Below are 25488 nucleotides of genomic sequence, written 5' to 3'. Positions count from 1 at the left end.
CTCCTCCTGACAACCAAATAATGCCGCTCTACAAAATTACTTCCCAAATTGTCTGACAAATTGCATATTTTATCCTGAATGTTAATACATGACAGATGTGCCCTGGTAAAGGCAGCGGAAATAGGAAGACGTCAACTGTTCACAGCACTACTTAAAAAATAGATTCTAGATAGCAGTACTTGAGTATCTGATATTATCAACTAGTGCCACACATCACATTAAAAAAACAATAATGATAATTGAAGCCGACAGTGGTTCGTTGCTTGCTGAAGTGAGCTCAATGAATATAATCTGATTTTCTAATTTTTTATTTAACAAGTGCTGTGACATGGCAGTTTGAAATAATTAGGCCCAGGTGTTTTTAATTTGCTAAAATTTTGGGCATTGTAGAGTGGACTATCTTTCAACTGAGAATAGTATTTAACAGTATCTACAACTGTTGGTAAAAGGTGAGTAACAAGAATGGAGAAGTGTCATTAATTTCTGCATCTCTCGATTTGTAAGCAATTTCTTATAGCTCACAAAAGTTCTCTTTCCCCAGTTCTAAGTGTATACCTACAGTGTAACAAGTGACATACAATTTGTGTTGCAAAAACTCAAGGTAACAAGGCAGACAAATGTAAGTTAGCAACACTGTAAACAGGACAACAACAACAAAAACTGGGACCAATGATTAAAAAAACAACCTTAAGATTTAGAAATAAAGTTAATTATATTTGGGCATATAAGTGATACAAAAATGTCACTAAAATTGCTACAGTTGTGAAACCCCATATTTATTACTACTTGGGCACTAAAATTAGACTGAAATGAATTTTATCTGAAGAGTTATTTCATTCGACTGATATTTACTTTTTATGATGGCTACAAAAACAAATGACAGCTCATTTAGTGACAACTCTTCAATACTTAAGTGGCACTATTCAAAATCTGGTAATTTCACAAATTGGAACTAAACAGCATTTCTGAATTTTTCACAGTATACACATGCACAACTTTTAAATGTGGGGTTTCAGAAATGGTTTAATATGATTCACAACTGATCTATCTTAAAACAAAACAAAAAAACTGTATTCTAAAAATTCATGTACTTTTTACCAATATCCAAATGAACAAAAGCAGTATTGCACAGTTTCCACATGCAATAAAATCCTTATTTCAGCATTTTGGTAATAAATTTGGTTCTCTACACCACAGAATTCGTCAAAAGTATTTAACAAACATTATTGAGAGACCTAGACTATTTTTTATAAACACTCGAACACTGAAACCATGAGAAGTATAGTGTTGCCTTTTACTCAACAGCAGCTGATGTGTGAACAGTTATCAAAAACAGATGCATCATTTTATTACCTGACAACACAAATGTGAGAAGAACAAAATGTACATTTGCAAATATAAATGCAGAAACTATACATACATGAGAAAATCTTTACACTTTTGGTTCCAATTGCCATGCTACTGCATCTGTCTTCGATAATAATGCTTCATGGAGGCAATGCTGAATAAGCATGTCTTCATTCTTATTTAACAGAAAGTAGATGAAGTGGAGCATCTCAAGAACAATTTCTTCAAATCATTAAAAAATGTGTCTCCTCAAAATGAATGTTGTTCATTTAGAACTAAAAATGAATTATTACAATAAAAATCAATTATTTCTATCTTATCACTCTTACTACTATTTCTCAGAGAACTTCTCATCTTAATTTTACACTAAGTGATGTGTCAGAATGCCTCTTTATCACTGTCCAACACAGACATCGCAATTTGTACATATATCAAATTGCACTGTCCAAACACGACAAACAATTAGAATGATTTACAGATTTAATATCTGAAACTGCAGAAACAATACTGTGTTGTATTCCTTATGTAGAAAATGCGAACTTATTTAAGTTTTCCAGTGCTGGAACACCCAGGTAGCAGAAAATGGAGGAACACCAGGGCTACATCTGTATGTCTAACATTCAACCCTTTCCTACAAGTCACAGATCAAAAGTCTGGCCACTTTTGGTTCACCAGTTTCTTCCACTCACACACACTCAGAATAAAGAACATGCTGTATCACCAGTAGATATGAAGATGTGAATGTTAATATGGCTCCTGGAAACTCTTCATTCTTCTGAAGGCGATATTGTGCAGGAGATGGGAAAAATCGTTAACTTCTGGTTTTTCCTTAAACATTCAATTACAAAAATCAACAAAGACATGAATTTTTTCCTCCTCGTAGGATAAGTTTCTCCTTTACTGGGCCTGTGGGAGCATTTTCAGGGTGTACCCTGTTAATGCACTTCTGACGGCTCTGGCTTCTGCGAATGGTGGTTAGATGGGTCTGGTGTATTCAGAGGCTGGAAAGAAAAAGTGAATTCACTGAACAACAAGTGCTGAGTCAAGAAAAAATAAACACAAATATAACAAGTAATTATGTAACACTTTATATTTCAAATGCATTAAATCTTTTGTGTGCTCTGACATTCGGAACACACACACACACACACACACACACACACACACACACACACACACACAATTTTAGATATACATCTTAACATAATCTCCCATTACGCAAACAGAAAACAGGCTCTCAGCTAAATCTGTCTTTTAGTTCCCCAGTCTCTGGGTCTATAATATTCTCAAACTGTCATATATGAAGACAAGTAGCAATATCTATTCCTTAATGACATACCCATCTGAAATTGATCGGTTTGGAACAGTTTAGTCTCTGTTGAAGTTTAGATGGATTTAAAAAAACTTTTGGAATAACTAAAACTTGACAGGAAGTCCAAATGTGCATGAAAGTCTTGTCTTACAGCACTCATTTCGTAAAAGCAAAACTACTGACAACTACTGTGTGTAGAATCACAATTCTTTCGGCATGAACAATAAAACAATCATCCAACTGACTTTCACTTGTATGCCTGTGGGCTAATGGAAGAGAAAAACTGATACAGGTAAGATACTTCTTCAAAATACATTATTATTATTATTATTATTATTATTATTATTATTATTAAGAAACATGACGAACAACAAAATACATGATAATGTATCGACAATGCACTGAAGTACAATTTTGTTTCCATGCAATGTCGTACCACCCCATTCCCTATTGTTAATAGTGCACTTCACTATCAAAACACATGTAATACATCAGGAAAAAGGTACATTAAAACATATTAAGTTCAAACATTAAGTTTTGTATGTAAGTGTATATAAAGCAATATGTAGTGATGTGTGTTCGAAGAACAATGTACGACTTAACCAATTTTATGACAGCACCACCATTTATTCTGAAACCCACTGTTTTCAATGCAATTGTTAGTCACACACTGTACTGCCTTCAGGGCAATGACATCAGAGCTGGTAGAGGAAAAACGTGTAAACCATTACCAACTATTCCCAGAACTCTGAAATCTTCACGAGGTGTGGTTTCAATAAATTGAGACACACAAGTTTTGAATGGAGAGAAGGGCATGATACATGTGTGGATGAAAACAAAGAGCAAACATTCTACTCAAGTATCAAAACACAATTGACACTATCACAAGAACAGCCATCTAAAGGTTAAGACTCCACAGTCACTATCAAAGGTGCAAAAAGAAATTTATTGAGGAATCCCTTTCTTTCCAAGTTAATTCCCATTCCCCATACCTCAGTACTTAAACCCCACAGCCACATAAAACTAAAATCAAGTACACTGGTGTGAGGAGACCCCCATGTGACAATCAAAAATGGTTTCAACTTACCAAGAGTGTGCTTGTGGGAAGCGATTTGTTACGTTATCATCGGTCCTCATTTTTTTGATGGAACTGTAAATGGAGAAACTTGCTTCAATTTCATGGGAGATGGTTTGGCCAGATAATTTTGTCAGATATTTCTGATTTGCATACAATTTGGCAAAGTTAAGGCTCTTAATCCCATTACAACACTCCAGTATTAATAAAAGCCAAGATATGTGGTAGATAGTTGCCACACAACTGGTCAGTATGGTATCTATGTTATGAAATAAGGCAGTGAAGAATTACGTTTAGTTGCATATATGCGAAACTATGATGATGGATAGAGTTATTAACATAAATTTCATATGAGAATTGCTACAAAATGAAAGATATCCTACTTATGGAAAATACTTAATGGTTCCAACGACTGAGGAACTGATTACCTTCCTCACAACTGCACCTACCTCAATGAACAACATTTTATTGTTTTCAATTGATAGAAAAACCTAAAATACTGTTAATTAGGTCAACAAGTGTGTGTGTGTGTGTGTGTGTGTGTGTGTGTGTGTGTGTGTGTGTGTGTGTGTGTGTGAGAGTGAGTGTGTGTGGGCGCGTGTGGTAACACGCCTAGGAAATAAAAGCATAAAAAGATTTGTATGATATTACTGCTGTATTGGTAAAGCATTGTTAGGTTTCTTGCATAATACTCAAAGACACTTTTTACAGACAAATTATAAAGTGTATATATACAGTTCCGCCACATGTTATGACAATCAGATGGAGTATGAAACTTACATATTTAACCCTTGAAATGTCCTCCACCCAACAAGAATTATCAATGAACAGCAAGGAGTATCACATGCTGTGCTGCTGTAAGTAGTAGAGCCAAGGAGTTTATATTTTGTGAAGTTGACAATGTTTAAGAAGTTGTGGGAGGGTAAGCTGTGTAGCATTCAAACTTTACTGTGTAATACACAAGTTTTATTTTCCATTTCAGTAGTAAATAGTGCCTTGACATACAGGGTGTAGTAGAAATAATTCCAGAACTTAAAAAATAGATAACAAAAAAATGCAAAACGACATTCACAAATTTAATGCACAATTTGAAAGGGTAGTGTCTACCATTTACATCACATACACACTAATTCGAAAATCTTATCATCCAGACAATGACCCTCCTTTTCTACTCACATTTGAAGTCACTTTGTAAGTTCAACATGACCCTCTTGGTCATGTCTTGTGATACTACCCCAATTTCATGATGGATGGCAGCTTCCAGGTCATGTGGGGTTCACAGCTTACGACAAGAGACATGCACATTGAAGTATCCCCACAGAAAGAAATAACAGGAGGGAAGATTGAGGGAATGGGTTGCCAACTGAACATCACCTAGGAGGCCTATGAATGCCTTGGCTGGGTGTGCAGCAGAACCATCTTGTTTTAATCACACAGCAGGATTCTCTAGGTCAATGAGTGTCTGCTGCAGGAAGGTGCGTAGCAGTTGTATGGAACGATCAGATGTTACCATCGCAGTTCTGTCTTCTTAGAAGTATGAGCTTGCAATTCTGAAACCAGTGACAGCACATCAAACACGAACATGATCGCTGTGGTGGGCACTGAACAATGTAGAGAGGATTGGTTGTGGTCCAGTACCGAAAATTTTGTTTGCTGGCATAGCCCGACAGATAAAAGTGTGCTTTACCACTAGCCAGCAGACTGCTGTCAGTTGAAATGACTTCTATGATAGTCTCACAACGAGCTGTGCGACTGTCCCAATATCTTTCACTGAGTTCTTGCGTTCTCACTATTTTGTACGGATGGTGGAACTACTATTCTGTTTGAAAAATTCTCCTTATGGTATGGTGCGAGAGTCCCACAGCAATTGTATGCCTATAGACTGAATGTTGCGGAGATTGGAAAAGTCAAAATTCACTGCACCGAGGTTCTGACACTAACAGGCCTACCTGTGACACCGTTTAACACTCTAACCCACTATTCTAAAGTAACTGACCCTCACCAGAATGGTTTCCGATTTGGAACTTTTGAATGTCAACCTAGCCTAGAAGGACAATGAAATAAGCAGTAAGTTGCAGTAAAAGAGAGAGCATTTTTTAAGTTTCAATCATAAATCCTTTATGTTCTCCATATCATGCTAGCGACTGATTGGTCCAGAGGAGGTAGTTCACATTTACCAAGATCCCCCCAACCCACAGATGGGTCACAATAACATATAGAGGGGTCCAGAAAAATGCAGACACACTCTGATAGTTAATATCTTTGGAACAAAACGATACAGTGCTGCAGTTTTGCTTGGTAGCGTAGCCCATTGTCTTCTCAACACATCTGAGTGTTCGCTTTCCAGCAGATGACAGCGCATTAATGAATACAGTAAGACTGTCATTTGAGCAACGTAAGGCCGTATTGAAATGGTACTGGAAATACAAAAACACGATGAAGGTATAATGGCAGTGGTGTAATGTGTATAGAACTATACCACGAACATGGAGAACAATTTATCATAATTGGTATAAATTTGAAGTAAACGTTACTGTTCCAGATGTGCATAAATAAAGGTCTGACCGATGAAAAAATATCAGTCTAGCTTCCAGCACAGCTGTGTTGAAACATTTCACTAGGTCACCTAAAAAATCTATGAAGCAGGGTTGACATGAAAGCAGGGTAAGCCGAACGAGCATACGACGAATTCTGAAGGCTGAGACGTGGGAAGTGAACATTCCAAGATCACTGCATGCTATGAATGAGGATGAGCTGGATCGAAGGATGGAGAACTGTGAGAGGTTTTAGGGCATGTTTCGTGAGGATGAATGGTTTGCAGGGATTGTTATCTGGTCTGACAAAGCACAATTCAAACTGTAAACTTCCACAACTATGAGGACTGGGCTCCTAGAAATCCTCACACTTGCATGGACAAACATGTTAATCTACTGGGTGTTAATGTGTTGTGTGGTGTGTGGTCTGCCATAACGTGGCTTGACTGGCCCATGCTCTGTTGAAGGTACTGTAACTGGCGAGGTGTATCTTCATTTGCTGTGAACTGCGATTTTTCCTGCCATCCGAGAGGTGTTTGGAAATGAAAGACTTTGTTTAAAAACAGATGGCACTCTACCTTACGACCACAGAGATGTCAGAGCCTGCTTGGATGAAAAGCTACCTGGACAATGGGTATGTCTAACAGGAGCTGTTGAGTACCGACCACCGTCTCCAGACCTTACACCTCTTGACTTCTAACATGTGGTAGCTTGAAAAATTAGATTTGTTTAAATTAGAAAATAAAGTCCATCAACAGCAGCCAGCTACACTGAACAAGCTACAAGAAACCATCGAGGCATCCTGTACAGCTATGACACTGGCAACTGTAGTTCACTCAACAGTACAGTGGCATCGACATTGTTTGGTTGCTAATGGGGGTCTCTTAACACAAAAAAATAACCTCCGCATGCAAGAATTTTAATGGCATCTCATTATGTTCTAGTAATATTGAATATCACAGTGTGTGTACATTCTTCTGAACCCTTTTACATGTGACGTAAGTAGCAAACACTACTCTTTCAGAATTGTGCATTAAAATTTGTGAATGCCCATGTGTCTGTGGTGTTGTGTAAAATACACACACACACACACACACACACACACACACACACACACACACACACACACACACACACACACAGAGAGAGAGAGAGAGAGAGAGAGAGAGAGAGAGAGGGGGGGGGGGGGGTGTGAAATATGTCGAATACCAACTCAGACATGTTGACGTCATGAAACATTTTCTCTAAGCTCACTATCATCTCATTTAATCTACAGGCAATGTCTATTGTGTATGGGCAGCTGGTATTATCTATTTTGTCATCTACAGAAAACTGATCAATGGCCTAACAATCTGCACATTTCCACATATTGTTGGGTTTATAATGTTATGGTCAGACACAATATTTCACTTTCAATTTCTTTTCTTGAGGGAAGTGTTGATTTTATAGTCACTGATGCACAAAACAGAGATTTAAACTAAACAACATTGATTTATTTGAGTTTAAGAGTAACAAAACATTAAAAGAGTTAACAGGCAACCATGTTTTCAAAACCTTTACGCAGGGAAGCACAACAGTAATTTTAATATTCATTTCTGAATGATTGCTTTTCAAATTCCTTACAACTGATTATGCTGTATTTAAATAATAATAGCTAGCAGAACATGAATAATCAAAATGACATTTTTAAATGCATGACTTGTGGAATATTAAATTGCCAGCACCTTATTGCATTTCAATAAATGAAAGCAATGTTGGGAGTGGCATGTTCAATTATTTGTAACATCTTTTATGTTGTGAGGCGAGAAGTTGAGGGGAGGGGAGGGAGGGGACAGGGGCAGGGGGACAGGATACAGGTTGGGATGGAGGATGTAACAGAATTGGCCACTACTTGCCAACTAATATCTATTGAACTCTATCCAAACTGGCAAACCAGAATATGAGGTGACACCTTCCTGAATGAGGAGTTCATTATCAGAGTGATGTGCCTCAGAAAGTACCAGTGGTACTGTACACATTGTACTATGAATATAAAGTAAACTAAAAGATTCATAGGTAATCAAAACAGTTTGTTCATGAAAGCTGGTAGAGACTTCAGTTTTCTGCCATACAATATTTCAGTTGCAGGAAAGCATGCGTGGGTAATGAGATGAAGGGTTTAGAATAATGTATGGATGAAGTCAACATACTTTTATTTATTTATTTAACTGGTGAATACTGTATGGTGCCCCATTAATTACTACTGAATCAATACGAACAACAACCCAGCTCATACCTGTGGAACACTGAATCAGAACCTTAAGATTGAGTTGCACCTGCAACGGCAATTGCCAGTATATCAACATTTCTTCCAAAGCACCCCAACTAATGACCCAGTATATTTCTTACCTTTACGAACTATTCTGTCAATATTTTAACCAACAGGGTTGGTCTAATTGAGAAATACAAGATTCCAACAAGGTGGAAAACGTACTTCCAATCAAAGTTTAAGATTTCAAAATAATAAGACACTATGCATTTACTGTTATAACAGTCATCTAGTACACACACACACACACACACACACACACACACACACACACACACACACACGCGCACGCACACAAACGAAATGCAGGACAATCAATGATGGAGGAAATATAATGGGTATAGGTACTGACACCACCTATTCATCCCCATTATGCACTAACAGCGAACAACCAATTTCTAGGAATGTTTCACTGTATAACATCCTGCACTCCACTTGTCTAAGATGCTCCTAAAATGCCAAATATCAGTAGAAAGTCTTATAACACAGAACATATATACTTGCCATACAAGTGGTTCATGTCATTAAACATTAGAACCTTGTAGAAATATGTATTAACTAATGTGAGCTACTCTAATTTCTCAGCAGACATGCTAAAAATTTAAATTTTAACAATGGGTTCCTGTTGCTACATCACTGTTTCGTAACACTTCGCAGGTGGTGTTGCAGACATTCCAGTTTTATTACAACATACCAACTTACCTGTCGTTAACCCCTCACATATTCTTTCATATAAATTAGGTGTAACTTCAAAAAGTAAAAGCTGCATCAAGTCCAAAGCACTTGAAAAAATGAGCTGCTAGAAATTCTAATACAGAAGAAAGAGTGAATAGTGCATTCAAAATATTGTGACACACAAGTTTCAACAGTGCTATTCCCACTATGTACGATAGCCGGATCATAGGTGTTTTCCACATCTACAATTACTGAACAGTCCCACTACGGAACTTCAAATGGAAAAGTTTTCAACAGTGTTATGCAACTGAAAGATTAAGCAACTTTGCACCAATGGTCTTCCTGACTAGATTTTAGAACTCCCTTCCCAGGCATTTGGTGTTTGCACAAAGTTTGAGAATTGGCAATACACACGAGCTTTTTAACAATCGAACCACAAATAATATATAGGCAAAAAAAATCTGTGTTTGTATTTCCTATACTGAGAAGGGTATGCACACATACAACAAGAATGTATGCAATTCACATCAGACAATAAATTACAGGCTAATGGTATATTATGTTATCCGTGTAAATCACATCATCCTTTTACGAAAATTTAAAGTATTCTGGTGTATTATAAAATGAGAAAAGGTAATGCTGATCTTATCCCTGAATGGAAACAAAGGCTGTCAATAGAGACAAGTGCTCTATTAAGTCGTCATCAGTCGTCGAACTGGATACTAAATGTATGTGGTCACAGAAGGCTTTTTGTAAAGCCCTTACTTTTTCTTGCTATATTAAAATTTCATTAGTAACATTATCACATGCCAAATTAGTTTTGTTTGCAGTTGATACAAATATTGCAACAACAATAAAACCAAGTATAGTTGTAGAAAGAGCAGTTAAGAAATTATTTATGTACATGTTTATCTCTGAAGACACACCATATGCAGTTCAGAACACTGAAGATGTTTCCTTCCCGTGTATGTACGCAATACGCAGACAAGCAAGTAAAAGAGATTACAGAACATCATTTTTAAGATTTCAACTTGATGATAAATTTGTGAGGAGCTTACAACAGTACTGCAGGACACCTAAACAAATCTTTATTCACAATGGAATAGTTACATATAGGTGTTATAAAAAATAAAAAAAAGGCTGGCTTAGTTCATTTATGGCCCTCCCATGATGTCCTACTGGATCACGTTTGGGTAACTCATCAAGCCAAGCTGAAGTTTAACAGTCCAAAAAAGTGGAATAGAAATTATTTGTCGAGTGAAGAACAACTTAAAGGATTTATTGTTGGTCATTTCCTTCACCATTGTGTATTAATGTATGTATTACTTATAACAAATAAAGTGATTGTTACATACAATACGAGTTCTATGCATCTTTGTTACAGCAATGTAATGAATTTTCTACTACTTTCTTTTGACAATATGCTGCTACAATAGCCTACAAATTAACAGGATTCTCTTGTGCACTTACGTGAATACACATTTACGCATTTGTGAAAAGTTCAATATTACCTCTTAAATGAAAATATCGCGTTTTCTACTTTTTCCACATCGATGACAATCATGGTAACATTCAACATATGAGCAGAGGAAGGAACAATTTTATGCATCTTCTTGTAAATATGCATTGTGCAAGAACAAGAAGAGGAAGATTAGCATGTAGTGTTATTCTACACCTACATCTACATTTATACTCCGCAAGCCACCCAACGGTGTGTGGCGGAGGGCACTTCACGTGCCACTGTCATTACCTCCCTTTCCTGTTCCAGTCGCGTATGGTTCGCAGGAAGAACGACTGTCTGAAAGCCTCCGTGCGCGCTCTAATCTCTCTAATTTTACATTCGTGATCTCCTCGGGAGATATAAGTAGGGGGAAGCAATATATTCAATACCTCATCCAGAAACGCGCCCTCTCGAAACCTGGCGAGCAAACTACACCGCGATGCAGAGCGCCTCTCTTGCAGAGTCTGCCACTTGAGTTTGTTAAACATCTCCGTAACGCTATCACGGTTACCAAATAACCCTGTGACGAAATGCGCCGCTCTTCTTTGGATCTTCTCTATCTCCTCCGTCAACCCGATCTGGTACGGATCCCACACTGATGAGCAATACTCAAGTATAGGTCAAACGAGTGTTTTGTAAGCCACCTCCTTTGTTGATGGACTACATTTTCTAAGGACTCTCCCAATGAATCTCAACCTGGTACCCGCCTTACCAACAATTAATTTTATATGATCATTCCACTTCAAATCGTTCCGCACGCATACTCCCAGATATTTTACAGAAGTAACTGCTACCAGTGTTTGTTCCGCTATCATATAATCATACAATAAAGGATCCTTCTTTCTATGTATTCGCAATACATTACATTTGTCTATGTTAAGGGTCAGTTGCCACTCCCTGCACCAAGCGCCTATCCGCTGCAGATCTTCCTGCATTTCGCTACAATTTTCTAATGCTGCAACTTCTCTGTATACTACAGCATCATCTGCGAAAAGCCGCATGGAACTTCCGACACTATCTACTAGGTCATTTATATATATTGTGAAAAGCAATGGTCCCATAACACTCCCCTGTGGCACACCACAGGTTACTTTAACGTCTGTAGACGTCTCTCCATTGGTAACAACATGCTGTGTTCTGTTTGCTAAAAACTCTTCAATCCAGCCACACAGCTGGTCTGATATTCCGTAGGCTATTACTTTGTTTATCAGGCGACAGTGCGGAACTGTATCGAACGCCTTCCGGAAGTCAAGAAAAATAGCATCTACCTGGGAGCCTGTATCTAATATTTTCTGGGTCTCATGAACAAATAAAGCGAGTTGGGTCTCACACGATCGCTGTTTCCGGAATCCATGTTGATTCCTACATAGTAGATTCTGAGTTTCCAAAAACGACATGATACTCGAGCAAAAAACATGTTCTAAAATTCTACAACAGATCGACGTCAGAGATATAGGTCTATAGTTTTGTGCATATGCTTGACGACCCTTCTTGAAGACTGGGGCTACCTGTGCTCTTTTCCAATCATTTGGAACCTTCTGTTCCTCTAGAGACTTGCGGTACACGGCTGTTAGAAGGGGGGCAAGTTCTTTCGCGTATTATGTGTAGAATCGAATTGGTATCCCGTCAGGTCCAGTGGACTTTCCTCTGTTGAGTGATTCCAGTTGCTTTTCTATTCCTTGGACACTTATTTCGATGTCAGCCATTTTTTCCTTTGTGCGAGGATTTATAGAAGGAACTGCAGTGCGGTCTTCCTCTGTGAAACAGCTTTGGAAAAAGGTGTTTAGTATTTCAGCTTTACGCTTGTCATCCTCTGTTTCAATGCCATCATCATCCCGGAGTGTCTGGACATGCTGTTTCGAGCCACTTACTGATTTAACGTAAGACCAGAACTTCCTAGGATTTTCTGTCAAGTCGGTACATAGAATTTTACTTTCGAATTCACCGAACGCTTCACGCATAGCCCTCCTTACGCTAACCTTGACATCGTTTAGCTTCTGTTTGTGTGAGAGGTTTTGGCTGCGTTTAAACTTGGAGTGAAGCTCTCTTTGCTTTCGCAGTAGTTTCCTAACGTCGTCGTTGTACCACGGTGGGTTTTTCCCGTCCCTCACAGTTTTACTCGGCATGTACCTGTCTAAAACGCATTTTACGATTGCCTTGAACTTTTTCCATAAACACTCAACATTGTCAGTGTCTGAACAGAAATTTTCGTTTTGATCTGTTAGGTAGTCTGAAATCCGCCTTCTATTACTCTTGCTAAACAGATAAACCTTCCTCCCTTTTTTTATATTCCTATTAACTTCCATATTCAGGGATGCTGCAACGGCCTTATGATCACTGATTCCCTGTTCTGCACATATAGAGTCGAAAAGTTCTTCGGGTCTGTTTGTTATCAGTAGGTCCAAGGTGTTATCTCCACGAGCCGGTTTTTTGTTTAACTGCTCGAGGTAATTTACGTATGAATGGATAATATGAATATTAAATGCCTCATTCCACGTCATCATCATGATCAGTCATACAAATGAACCACAGAACCTGAAACTGATAAACTTCAATCCTTTATTATCTCCTTACCATCATCCTATGGAATAAAAAGTTTAACCTGATCTTAATGAACATGCCATTTAGACTTAATATGACAACTGAACATGAAGTTGACCACTTCTCTGCAGTAAGAGGAAATGTGTATCCTGTGAAACAACAAAAACACATTCTCCAGTGTGTGCCCATGTATTCCTCAGTGTAATTTGGAAAGTGGCTTGTATCACTGTAGTATGCTTCCAATTTAATACAGTACAATCTTGATATTTTGAGTCTCAGAAATACAAGCTTCCCATGAATCCAAGCCTATTGAACCACTCACTTCCCTTCATTGTGTCTGTGTAAATGAAACTAGGCATACGCTACCCCTAGATTTTAATTGTTCACACAAGCAAACATTTTGTCAAAAGTGGTGTTTTAGGTTTGCCACTGTCAGTGAAGTATGGTGTTGTTTTGTTTTCTTTGTTCACTGTGTTTTATTTTACAACTTCTAAAAGTGAGAGCTATAACAAATAAAAGGAAATTTGTGCCTTTTAATGTTAAGTTAGAAGCATTGCAACAACATGACAAAAGAAGAACAATGAAAATCTTGCTCTCTGATATGGTGTTGGCAAAGTTACTTTTGACATCTGGCAAAGAAACCAACTTATAAATGGAAAAGTTGTCTTCAAAGAAATGAACCGTAGAATCTCTTAACCAAAAAACTATACAGAAGTCAGAGTCTCAAAGAAAAAGTGAGAAGCTGTTAATGTGGTTTACACAACGAAGACAGCAGGGGCCTCAAATTTCTTGCCACTTCTTGCTGAAGAAAGCCTTGCTTTCTTTTCTTTTAGAAACCAGCTGCAGGCTGATGTTGACACTTTTTGTAACTAGTATGCACTACCTAGCAAATGGAATACGATATATGGGGGGGCAAAAAAAAAGAAGAAGAAGAAGAAGAAGAAGAAAATTTATGTACTGAACAAACTCACAATAGTGACAAAACCGATTTAAATTTCAAAACGTCGTTAGGAAAAGCACTTTCTTCTTATGAAAAAATACTTGCTCCTGGGTACAAAAAATGTAAGGAATTGCTCACAGTTATGGCAGCTAAAATGCAACTGGCTACCACAACACAAACACACTGGCTGTGATTGGGAAGTCTATTATCAGCTCTACTGGTTATCTACATGTGTCAAAATAATGTCTGTTTGTACCAGGAAATCTTCAAGATCTGGTCTTTGAACTCTCATTTATATTGGAGGGCAAGATGTTTTTAACACTCTCTGTACCAGGCCTATTTTATGTACCTGCCCCTAGAAACCAGGCAATTTTGCCAATATTTAAAAAAATCACTGCATCAAATCCACTTTTTCGATTGTGGCGAATCTGGTACCATTCTGAAGCTGCACTTTTCTGCTTTAATTCTGTGCAGAAGAAACTACTTTGGAATGCACAGCGTTAAGGTGGTGGTGGTTGTTGTCTCCAGTCCATTCCGCTCTCCATGCTACGCAATACTGTGCAAGCTTTTTCATCTCCCAGTACCTACTGCAACCTACATCCTTCTGAATCTGCTTAGTGTATTCATCTCTTGGTCTCCCTCTACGATTTTTACTCTCCACGCTGCCCTCCAATACTAAATTGGTGATCCCTTGATGCCTCAGAACATGTCCTACCAACTGATCCCTTCTTTCACTCTAGTTGTGCCACAAATTTCTCTTCTCCCTAATTCTATTCAGTACCTCCTCATTAGTTATGTGATCTACCCATCTAATCTTCATCATTCTTCTGTAGCACCACATTTCGAAAGCTTCTTTTCTCTTCTTTTCTTGTCTTCTCAGCTTTAAGGTACAGTTATAGAAATCACATAGATGTTTTTAAGAACTTAGAGAAGTCATACGGATAAGAGAATGCAGTTGTTATTTATTTTTAACTAATATTGTGGCACTGCGTAACATCTTTCTACCAGTCTACAATAATTGCATACAAATTTCACACAGAATCATTGTTTTTTAGTGTGGAAAATTTTGAAGCAAGGTTCCAGGCACAGTGAAACACTACACCGTTCACATTCGTACCGTGTCTCTTTGCGAGAAGTTTTGCCATCCTCTTTCTTGCTCCTGGCACTGCACACGACACACGCGAACAGCATATTTCTTCGTAGTTGGAGGTATGTGCTACAAAAAATGTCTCTTGTTAGCCGACCTACACTTCATTCCTTTGTATGACTTCGTTCCTTCTTTCCTTTGTGTGACTTCAGATGTGTCATCTTCAACAAGCTGAGCTGCAAGCACTGTTATGAAGTATGTTATTGCGAGTTTCTTGTCGTGCACTGCATTGTATAGCCAAAAGCATTTGATACACCCATCAGCAGCAGATGGAAAAATAATTTTCGCCACCATTTCACAGTTCTGTGCTGGAATGGGTTGTACTGCAGGCACTGGTCTCCAATATCCACTCCAATTTTATTCAGATTGTAATACAGTACCTGAATTGGTTTCATTACTACAGACCCATTTTTCTTAGTATGCATACCAAATGTGGCCTGATGCCTTGTAAACAATGTGTACACATCCCTCTTATCCTTCCACTTCATTGCTAATACATTTACACCGAAAAGATGTTTTATCTTTTCTCAGCTTAGTAGATACTAAATCTTTAAGTAATCCTTTCCTACATTTGTTCACAGTACCAACAGCTCCAGTACCTTTGATAGCCAGTCGTTGAAAATGCTCTGGACTGGAATAAAATGTCTAAATACACAGTATCACCTTTATTCACCAAGCCACCGTCAGACGACAATCACAATACAACAGCATATGATGAATTGTCAACAATATGCTTACCACCATAAACTTCATAGTTTACAACATAGCCACTACTGGCCTCATCAACAGCATAAACGTTCAGTCCATACTTATGAGGCGTATTTTGCATGTAAACATGGAAGCTCACACGACCGCGAAATGGGCATATTCCTTCATCAATTGTCAGTTTTTCTGAAAGACGATATGCCTAGATACATCGCTCCTCCAAATTCTTATAAGAAGGTAAAACTTTATAAAGTTGGTGAAATCCATCTTCACCTGGTTTTTTCTTTTTAGAATTGTGAACAAGATGCAAGCACGACAGTATCTGAGTAAAACGCAAACAACTCTTAACTTGGGGACAGAAGTTTAAAATAGGAACAGGATTAGTGCTCCAGTGGTCCACAATTTTTGGCTTTCTTGAAATACTCATGTGGAAAAGCATACCCAAGAAACACCTCATCTCACCTGTAGTCACTGGCTTCCAGGAAATCAAAACTGAATTAGGCTTCATGTTATTTCCTCCTCTTTTCTTCTGGATTGTCTGTGATGCATACAAATTTGTATCTCGAGTTCCTTTACGTCACTGTCAGTTAGGAACACTTTACTGCAATCCAGTACAGAACTTGAGTCATCAATATTCACTAGAATCTGCCTGGATATAGTGTTGACAGGCAGAGGTTGATAGGTGACCAATTCAGTCCACTTAACATCTTTTGGATACGGCACAGCTGCTGGATTTGAAGTAACACCCTTAACATTATTCTCGTGTGCATCTGAAGACAAGCCGTCGTTGATCTTGCCCTCTAAAAGGAATATCACATGATATGTAACTACATATATATCTCACAGAAGACATGTTCAGCAGAAATGTGTGTACTGCACAATTACGAGTAGTGATATGCCATTGAAAACTCGGGAACACATACCTTCAAACACACCATTTTATTCAGAATCGTCAGAATTACACTCTACATGATCCAGAGTGCCTCTATCATTAATCAAATACGCAATTTTTGTGTCTGATAAACCTCGCCGAGGCATGATTACAAATTTTACGGGTCTGGTGATTTTTGCGTGATCCTAGGTCCGTAAATTTTACAGGTTTGGAACTTAAAGTGTTAAAAGCAAAGGGATTGCCACGCAAAGCTACTTTGACAACAGATAATGCATCCTCACAGCCAAGTGTTAAAAGCAGTTGCGTGATGGGATTCACACATTGTTTCCGTTTCCTGAAGAAGAAGTATCATCGGCAATTGCCACCAACCGCGCATTAGGGAGTCATGGAAGCATGGTACAAGCTTTAAGGAGAGTAACTATGAAGGACATTGTGTACTGGATCAGTAAATCTTGGAGCGAGAGAAAATCAGGATACAATTTATAAGTCATGGAGAAAAATTTTACAGTGAAGTAGGCCAAACACAGAAACTGAAGATTTTGACAAAGAGGACAGGTTGCCAGTCTGTGAAAAGGCAGAAACCACAGAAACTGTTAAAATCAGCCTAACAATTGGAAGTTACAGCCTCTTCTACAATTGGCATCGTTAATACCCTGAAACAATGTGAGAGTGATGAGGATGATGAGTCTGAGACTGTACCAATGCCAAGTCACATCGATGGCTATCCTGAGCTATATGGAACAACAGTCTGAGGAGACATCATCTGACATCCTGCTCTCCAGATGGTGGTGTGATCTCAATGCACAGTCTATAGTCAAATATTTCAACAGCTCAAGATTGTCCTGCTCCCATGCGCCTAGAACTATCCAGCCTATTGTACAGTGAATATGAGGTGGAGCAGTGAACAGAAACTGTCAGTTTTATTCAGTGAACAGTTCTGACTCATTCTCAATGAACTAATGCAATATGAATCAGAAACCCATCACTGCACACCATTAACACTGAGCAGTATCATCAGCAGAATGTAAGTGTGGTTTTAACTAGTGGAATGCCTTCATCCAAGCATGACAGCATTTGGCTTCTGACACAAAGAAGAATGAAAACAAAAATCACACAAGACCATAAAACTTCCCACATATATCATGCCTAACTCTTCAATATCTTAACAAAAATAATGATGACTCCCAAGAGAAAACACTGTTGAGACGAATACTAAAATCTTGCAGTTTCTGCCCTCTTCCATCAAACTACTTTCACTGTATTCTTATTACTTTGTGAATAGAAATCAGTAAAGTGACTAAAAGATGTCAAGAATGTCAATATGGGCCCTTTGTAAGTGCCACTGCTGCACAACATTTCATTCCCCATTTGATCAAAAATGGGGAAGCCTCACCATTCAATCTCAACTGATAACTATAGAGTACCTTCACAAACATGGCCTACAATGACTATACAACAATATTGTGCCAAGGATAGATTGCTGTTCACCATAAAGATGGCACATGTAGTTGTAGATAGGCACAATTAAAATACTGTTACACATTGAGCTTTAAGCCAAAGCCTTTTTTAGAAAAGAAAGCACCCGCACAATTACACAAGCAAGCATACCTCGTGTACATGTGACCGCTGTCTTCAGTCACTCCAACCACAATGCGACTCTACAGTAGAATGAAAGCAACAATCCAGATTGGGATGGGGAAGGAGAAGGGGAGGAATAGCAGGGTACAGGTGGGGCCTGAGGGGAGAAGTTAGTGCTGTCTAGTGGAGCATGCAGGGTCGAGATGGCTGCTGGACACAGCTGCCAGGCACGGTGTTGGGAGGTTGTAGGGGGGAGGGGGGAGGAATGGGAGTGCAAAAGAAGAGGAGGAAGAGAAGAGAACAGAAAGAGAGAAGAGAAGAAGAGAAGAGAAGAAGAGAAGAGAAGAAGAGAAGAGAAGAAGAGAAGAGAAGAAGAGAAGAGAAGAAGAGAAGAGAAGAAGAGAAGAGAAGAAGAGAAGAGAAGAAGAGAAGAGAAGAAGAGAAGAGAAGAAAAGAGAAGAGAAGAAGAGAAGAGAAGAAAAGAGAAGAGAAGAAGAGAAGAAAAGAGAAGAGAAAGAGAAGAAGAGAAGAGAAAGAGAAGAAGAGAAGAGAAAGAGAAGAAGAGAAGAGAAAGAGAAGAAGAGAAGAGAAAGAGAAGAAGAGAAGAGAAAGAGAAGAAGAGAAGAGAAAGAGAAGAAGAGAAGAGAAAGAGAAAAAGAGAAGAGAAAGAGAAAGAGAGAAGAGAAAGAGAAAGAGAGAAGAGAAAGAGAAAGAGAGAAGAGAAAGAGAAAGAGAGAAGAGAAAGAGAAAGAGAGAAGAGAAAGAGAAAGAGAGAAGAGAAAGAGAAAGAGAGAAGAGAAAGAGAAAGAGAGAAGAGAAAGAGAAAGAGAGAAGAGAAAGAGAAAGAGAGAAGAGAAAGAGAAAGAGAGAAGAGAAAGAGAAAGAGAGAAGAGAAAGAGAAAGAGAGAAGAGAAAGAGAAAGAGAGAAGAGAAAGAGAGAAGAGAAGAGAAAGAGAGAAGAGAAGAGAAAGAGAGAAGAGAAGAGAAAGAGAGAAGAGAAGAGAAAGAGAGAAGAGAAGAGAAAGAGAGAAGAGAAGAGAAAGAGAGAAGAGAAGAGAAAGAGAGAAGAGAAGAGAAAGAGAGAAGAGAACAGAAAGAGAGAAGAGAACAGAAAGAGAGAAGAGAACAGAAAGAGAGAAGAGAACAGAAAGAGAGAAGAGAACAGAAAGAGAGAAGAGAACAGAAAGAGAGAAGAGAACAGAAAGAGAGAAGAGAACAGAAAGAGAGAAGAGAACAGAAAGAGAGAAGAGAACAGAAAGAGAGAAGAGAACAGAAAGAGAGAAGAGAACAGAAAGAGAGAAGAGAACAGAAAGAGAGAAGAGAACAGAAAGAGAGAAGAGAACAGAAAGAGAGAAGAGAACAGAAAGAGAGAAGAGAACAGAAAGAGAGAAGAGAACAGAAAGAGAGAAGAGAACAGAAAGAGAGAAGAGAACAGAAAGAGAGAAGAGAACAGAAAGAGAGAAGAGAAAGAGAGAACAGAAAGAGAGAACAGAAAGAGAGAAGAGAAAGAGAGAAGAGAAAGAGAGAACAGAAAGAGAGAACAGAAAGAGAGAACAGAAAGAGAGAAGAGAACAGAAGATTGTTGGGTGCATTGGTAGAGAGTGGCACACAATGAGGGTGAGGGGATGCGAATTGGGAGGTGGTTACAAGACAAGGAACAGCTGGTTTCCACACTTGAAGGCTGGGATAATTTTGGGAGAGGAGACTACATTGTGAGACATTAGGAGAAGACGACAGGACTGAGGGGGGCATAAACCGTTGGTTGGAGGATGTGGCAACAGTAGGTTACTGTCAGTTGAGACCAGGATAATTTTGAGAGCAGAAATATGTTCTGAGCATGGCAAACTGGATTCTTCTGTCTACCACTTGCTTTACTGAACTGTGCAGATGGGAGTTGGCCTGAAAATGCATTCTCCATTCCCAAAATTATCACAGCCTCACCTATTGTAACCTACTGCTCCTTGTCCTGTAACCACTACCTAATTTGCATCCCCTAACCTCATGGGGCATCACACACTGCCAGTGCACACACCAAATTTTACCTCATCTCTGCTCCTCTCCTTTTGCACTCCCATTCTTCCCCATTCCCTCCCACCCCTACAACCTCCACATACTGTGCCTGGTAGCCTTGTCCAGCCATCTCATCCCTGCATGCTACACTATACAACACAGACTCCCCTCCCCACCAGTACCCTGCTATGTCTTCCCCTTCCCCACTCCACTCCAGATTGCTACATTCATTTAATGTGACAGTTTCATTCTGGTTGTAGGCAGTGGCCACTTGTGCATGTGAGGTGCTTGCTTGTGTGAATGTTTGTGCTTTCCCTTTTCTGAAGAAGAATTTAGCCAAAAACTCAGTGTTGCAGCCTCTTCGTTGTGCCTGTCTGCAACTGAACATATCTTCTTTATGGTGAGCAGCAAGTCATCATTTACGTAATACTGGATATCCCATTATTTAGTGACTGTACACCTTTTTTCAAGAAGATGCAATTCCGTTTTGCTGAAAGAAGGAACATTTAAGTCTTGACAAATGAAAGCAGGTCAACAATCACAATTTAAGTGGTGGTGTATCATGACAGTCAAGCATTAGGTTTCATGAAACACTCATTAATGTGAACTATATCAAGAATTGCTAAGTTAACTGGCTCCATATTAATACTGAATGAAGTTGGTTAAGTCTTCTGCACACATGTACATTTGCTAACATCAAAGTTAAATGTAAGGTGCAATCAAATGAACACGTGCCATAACGTAACCATGGAATGGTTCCACTGAAAAGCAATCAGCATATAGAAAATTATCCCAATGCAAGACAATGATCAATTCATGGTTCGTGGAATGGGGTTGGCCACTTGAGGATCAACAATCGCACCCACCGTTGCACTACTTCGTCCGAATGAAACTGACGTCACGCACATCTTTCTTAGGGTCACCAAAGGTGTGAAAATCAATGGAAACAGGAACTGATTGTCATGTCTCCCAGTGGGATAAATGTGTTTGCGTATGTGGTGATTACCTTTGAAAGGAACTAGTCCATAGTTCTGTTGTGGCAGGTGTTTGGACATTAAAATTACGTTTTCTTCCTTTCTACATCTACAGTGATACTCCACAATCGATATTACAGGGTACCAATACCACTACGAGTCATTTCCTTTCCCATTCCATTCGTAAATATACTGAGGGGGAAAACAACTGCCTACATGTCACTGTATGAGCCCTAATTTCTAATAGCTTATCTCTGTGCTCCTTACACGCAGTGTATGTTGGAGGTAACTTAATTGTTCTGCAGTCAGCATCAAATGCTGGTTCTCTATGTTTTCTCAGCAGTGTTCTTTGAAAAGAATGTTGCCTCATCCCAGGGATTACCATTTGAGTTACTGAAGCATCTCCGTAACACTTACATATTGTTTAAACCTACCAGTAATGAATTCAGCAGCCCGCCTCCGATGCTTTGATGTCGCCGTTTAATCTGACCTGGTACGGATTCCAAACACTTGAGCAGCACTCAAAGGTCCTATACACCGTCTCCTTTACAGATGAACCACACTTTCCTAGAATTCTGCCAATAAACGGAAGTTGACCATTCACATTTCCTACCACAAACCCCACATGCTCATTCTATTTCATATCGCTTTGTAACATTACGGCACATATTTAAACGATGTGACTGTGTTAAGCAGGCTACTACTAATGCTGTATCTGAACATTATGCGTTTTGTTTTTCGTACTCATCCACATTAACTTACATTTTTCTTCATTTAGAGCTAGCTGCCACTCATCACACCTAGAAATCTTGTGTAAGTCATCTTGTATCCTCTGACAGTCACTACTCTTTGACACCCTACTGTACATCACAGCATCAGCAGCAAACAACTGCAGATTGCTCTTCACCCTCTCCGCCAAATAATTTATGAATATAAAGAATACTAGCAGTTCTATCACACTCACCCGGGGCAGTACTGATGATACCCTTGTTTCACATGAACTTTCTCCGTCAAGAACAACACACTGGGTTCTGTAACTTCAGAATTCATCGAGCTACTCACATATATGTGAACCTATTTTATACTGTCGTACCTCCTTTAATAGCCTGCAAAGGGGCACTGTATCAAATGCTTTCCAGAAATCTAGAAATAAGGAATCTAGCCTGTTGTCCTTCACACATAGTTCACAGTAAATCATGTGAGAAACAGGCAAGCCAAGTTTTGCACGAGATGCTTTCCCAAACCACGCGGAAAAAAAAAAAAATAATAAATAAATAAATAAATAAATAATCCCGGACATACTTCTCGGTTTCAAGAAAATTTATAATATTCGAACTGAGAATATGTTGTGCAGCAAAATGAAGTTAGGGATGCTGGTCTGTAATTCTGTGGGTCCGTTTTTGACCCTTCTTGTGTACAGGAGTCACCGGCACCTTTTTCCAGTTGATTGAAACTCTGCGGAGGGTGAGAGATTCACTGTGAATTTCCGCTAGTTAAGGGGGCCAAAGCCGCAGATTACTCTTTGTAAAAGCGAATTTGAGTTCCATTCAGATTAGGTGGCTTATCTGCTTTATCAATCTTTTAATTGCTTCCCTACACCAAGTATGCTTATTACTATGCCATCCATACGGGAGTCTGTCAAATGGTCATATGACAGTTAAGTTTGTGTAGTTCTCATGCGTGAACGATTTGTTGAACGCGAAATTTAAAACTTCGGCTTTCGTTGTGCAATCTTCAGCTGCCACACGTGACTGGTCAACATGGCACTGGATAGAAGTGTTGGACCCGCTTAATGATTTTACATATTTATCAAAACTAGACATGATTGTCTCAATGGGAATTCCGCGATCGTTCAATAAATAAAATATGGCGTTTTCGGTCTTCGATCGCTATTCTTTATTTCCACTACGTCAAAATAAAGAGTAACGATCGAAGACTGAAACGCCATATTTGATTTTACATATGATCAGCATTTTCTTGGCTTCTCTGACAGAACTTTTGCTAAGATATGACTGTGGTAGAAGTTGCATGCTTTGTGTATAGATCTTTTCACAGACACAAAAATATCTACTAATAATTGCTTGTCATTATTTGCACCTTCTCTTTTAAACTGAGTGTGCACCAGCCTCTGCTTCCTCAACATTTTCTAATCATGGTGGGTCTTTTTAATCCTTAATCCACTTACTAGGCACATTATTCTCCACACCACAATTTACAATCTGCTTAAACTTTGCCCATAATACCTCTAAATCCATCTTACTGGAACTAAGTGATGCCAATTCACTGTCTAAGTGAGATGCCAACAACTGATTATCTGCTCTTTCTAGCAGTAACACTCCCCTATCCTTCTTAACTTATTTATTAGCCTTTGTAACCATAGTTGCTATGAAGTTTCCATAAGGTTCTGTCTATTTCTAGCTACAAGTTGTAAAATATTTCCATTGCATGTAGGCTGCCGAGCAAGCTGCTCAAGAAAGTTTTCAGAAAACTGTGTTCAGAAGTACTTTCTGTGACTTGTCTGTCCATAGCCCCCCTGCAAAGAATCCGTTAAATATCCCAGTCTATACGTGCTAGGTTTAAGTCAGCTCAAACTAGTAATGCATGATGTGGGTATTTATGTGCTACTGGCCACAGACATTCTTTGAATGACTCTACAACTGTCACAGCAGAATCAGGTGGCTGATAAAAACATCCCACAATTAGCCTGCTTTCACCTACACCTGCTATATGCAACCAGGTAACTTCGCTGTCACACATTATTCTCCACTCCAATGGAAACTCCCCATCTAATCTGTCTTTCCAATAAACATTCCATTACTCCCTAAATCTCTCACAGCTTTCCTCTTCTGATTTCAGCCAGCTCTCAGTCCTGAGAATAATTTGTGTACGAGAACTTTCCTGGAGGGTAAAAATTCGGAAACTTCAGTCCCACTAGCTTGACAGTTTACTGATAAAATTCTGACAGTGTAAGTACCTATACTCTTAAAGTGGTCTAACTTCCCTCTCCGAGTATCGACTGGCAAGTGTTCATCTGAGTATCTCAAACTACTCCCTAGCCTAAAAAACCCTTCTGTACACTCCACAAGTACTCTACAACTAAAGTAGCTGCTTCCTTTGTGTAGTGCACCCCTGACCTATCAAGACGAGTCCGTGCACAGCTGAGTCTGCTGCCAGCTCCTCCTGCATCCGCACACAGCATGCACAATCCTAGATATGCAACTTGCTACCTTCTTGGTGTGTCACCAATGGACACCAACACCTAAATGAGCTACGTAGCTGGCTCTTCAGAAGAAATGAAAACTCCACTACAGACTACCTGAATTTACACTTACAAAAACATGAGATTAAACCTGTTAACCAGAAAAACACACACAATATTTAATAAATATACTGCGAGGAAAAGATAGACAACTTGTCACCCTGTAGATCTGTATCAGGCAAAAACTTGAGCTTCACATTACAAACACGTGGTCCAGGAACGCAAAGATGAAGAAGTACCTAATAGTGTCAAAGGGCACTTACGATTCAATGCTGAAGATGAAGGTCAAGACACCTACAAAACAGCTTAAAAGTAAAACTAAAATGCTACAGAGTGTCTTTATGAAATGATTTCAAAGAGGTCAAGGCCTTAATCCCTTGACTAGAAAAGTCCAAAAGTTTTAAGCAAAACTGACTGTGGTAATAGAGCTTTGGCCTCTTCTCTAGTAACACTATTTACACTGACTAAAGACCATTCTAACTCCAACTGATTACTACGTTGGAGCAGAAGAAGAAGAAGAAGAAGAAGAAGAAAAAGGACAGTATTCTCTAAGGGATGCCATCAATTTAACTATAGCACAGTAGTTTGATTAAGCAGACCAGGATACTCATGAGCAGAATATCCAACATACGCTAGAACATCACTTCAACCTAACCAGACCAATGCACTGGTACACTTAGCCTGATGAAA

General features: G+C 38.9%; 1 protein-coding gene across 4 annotated transcripts in view; it reads right to left on the bottom strand.

The window, feature by feature from the left end:
• Positions 1-693: 693 nt before the first annotated feature.
• LOC126175598 (C-terminal-binding protein) overlaps positions 694-25488 on the bottom strand; it is a 209071-nt gene continuing 184276 nt past the window's right edge. For 3 of the 4 annotated variants that reach the window (XM_049922469.1, XM_049922470.1, XM_049922471.1), the window contains exon 9: positions 694-2348. In XM_049922469.1, the coding sequence (XP_049778426.1) occupies positions 2283-2348 (66 nt within the window). In that variant the 3' untranslated portion in view covers positions 694-2282. Of the gene's footprint in view, positions 2349-3746; positions 3810-25488 lie in introns of all 4 variants that reach the window. The other variant, XM_049922472.1, reaches the window with a different exon arrangement.

Source organism: Schistocerca cancellata, chromosome 3, assembly GCF_023864275.1.
Source record: "Schistocerca cancellata isolate TAMUIC-IGC-003103 chromosome 3, iqSchCanc2.1, whole genome shotgun sequence".
Lineage (NCBI taxonomy): Eukaryota > Metazoa > Arthropoda > Insecta > Orthoptera > Acrididae > Schistocerca > Schistocerca cancellata.
Note: the sequence above shows the minus strand (reverse complement) of the source record. Positions and strands in the feature narration are given on the sequence as shown.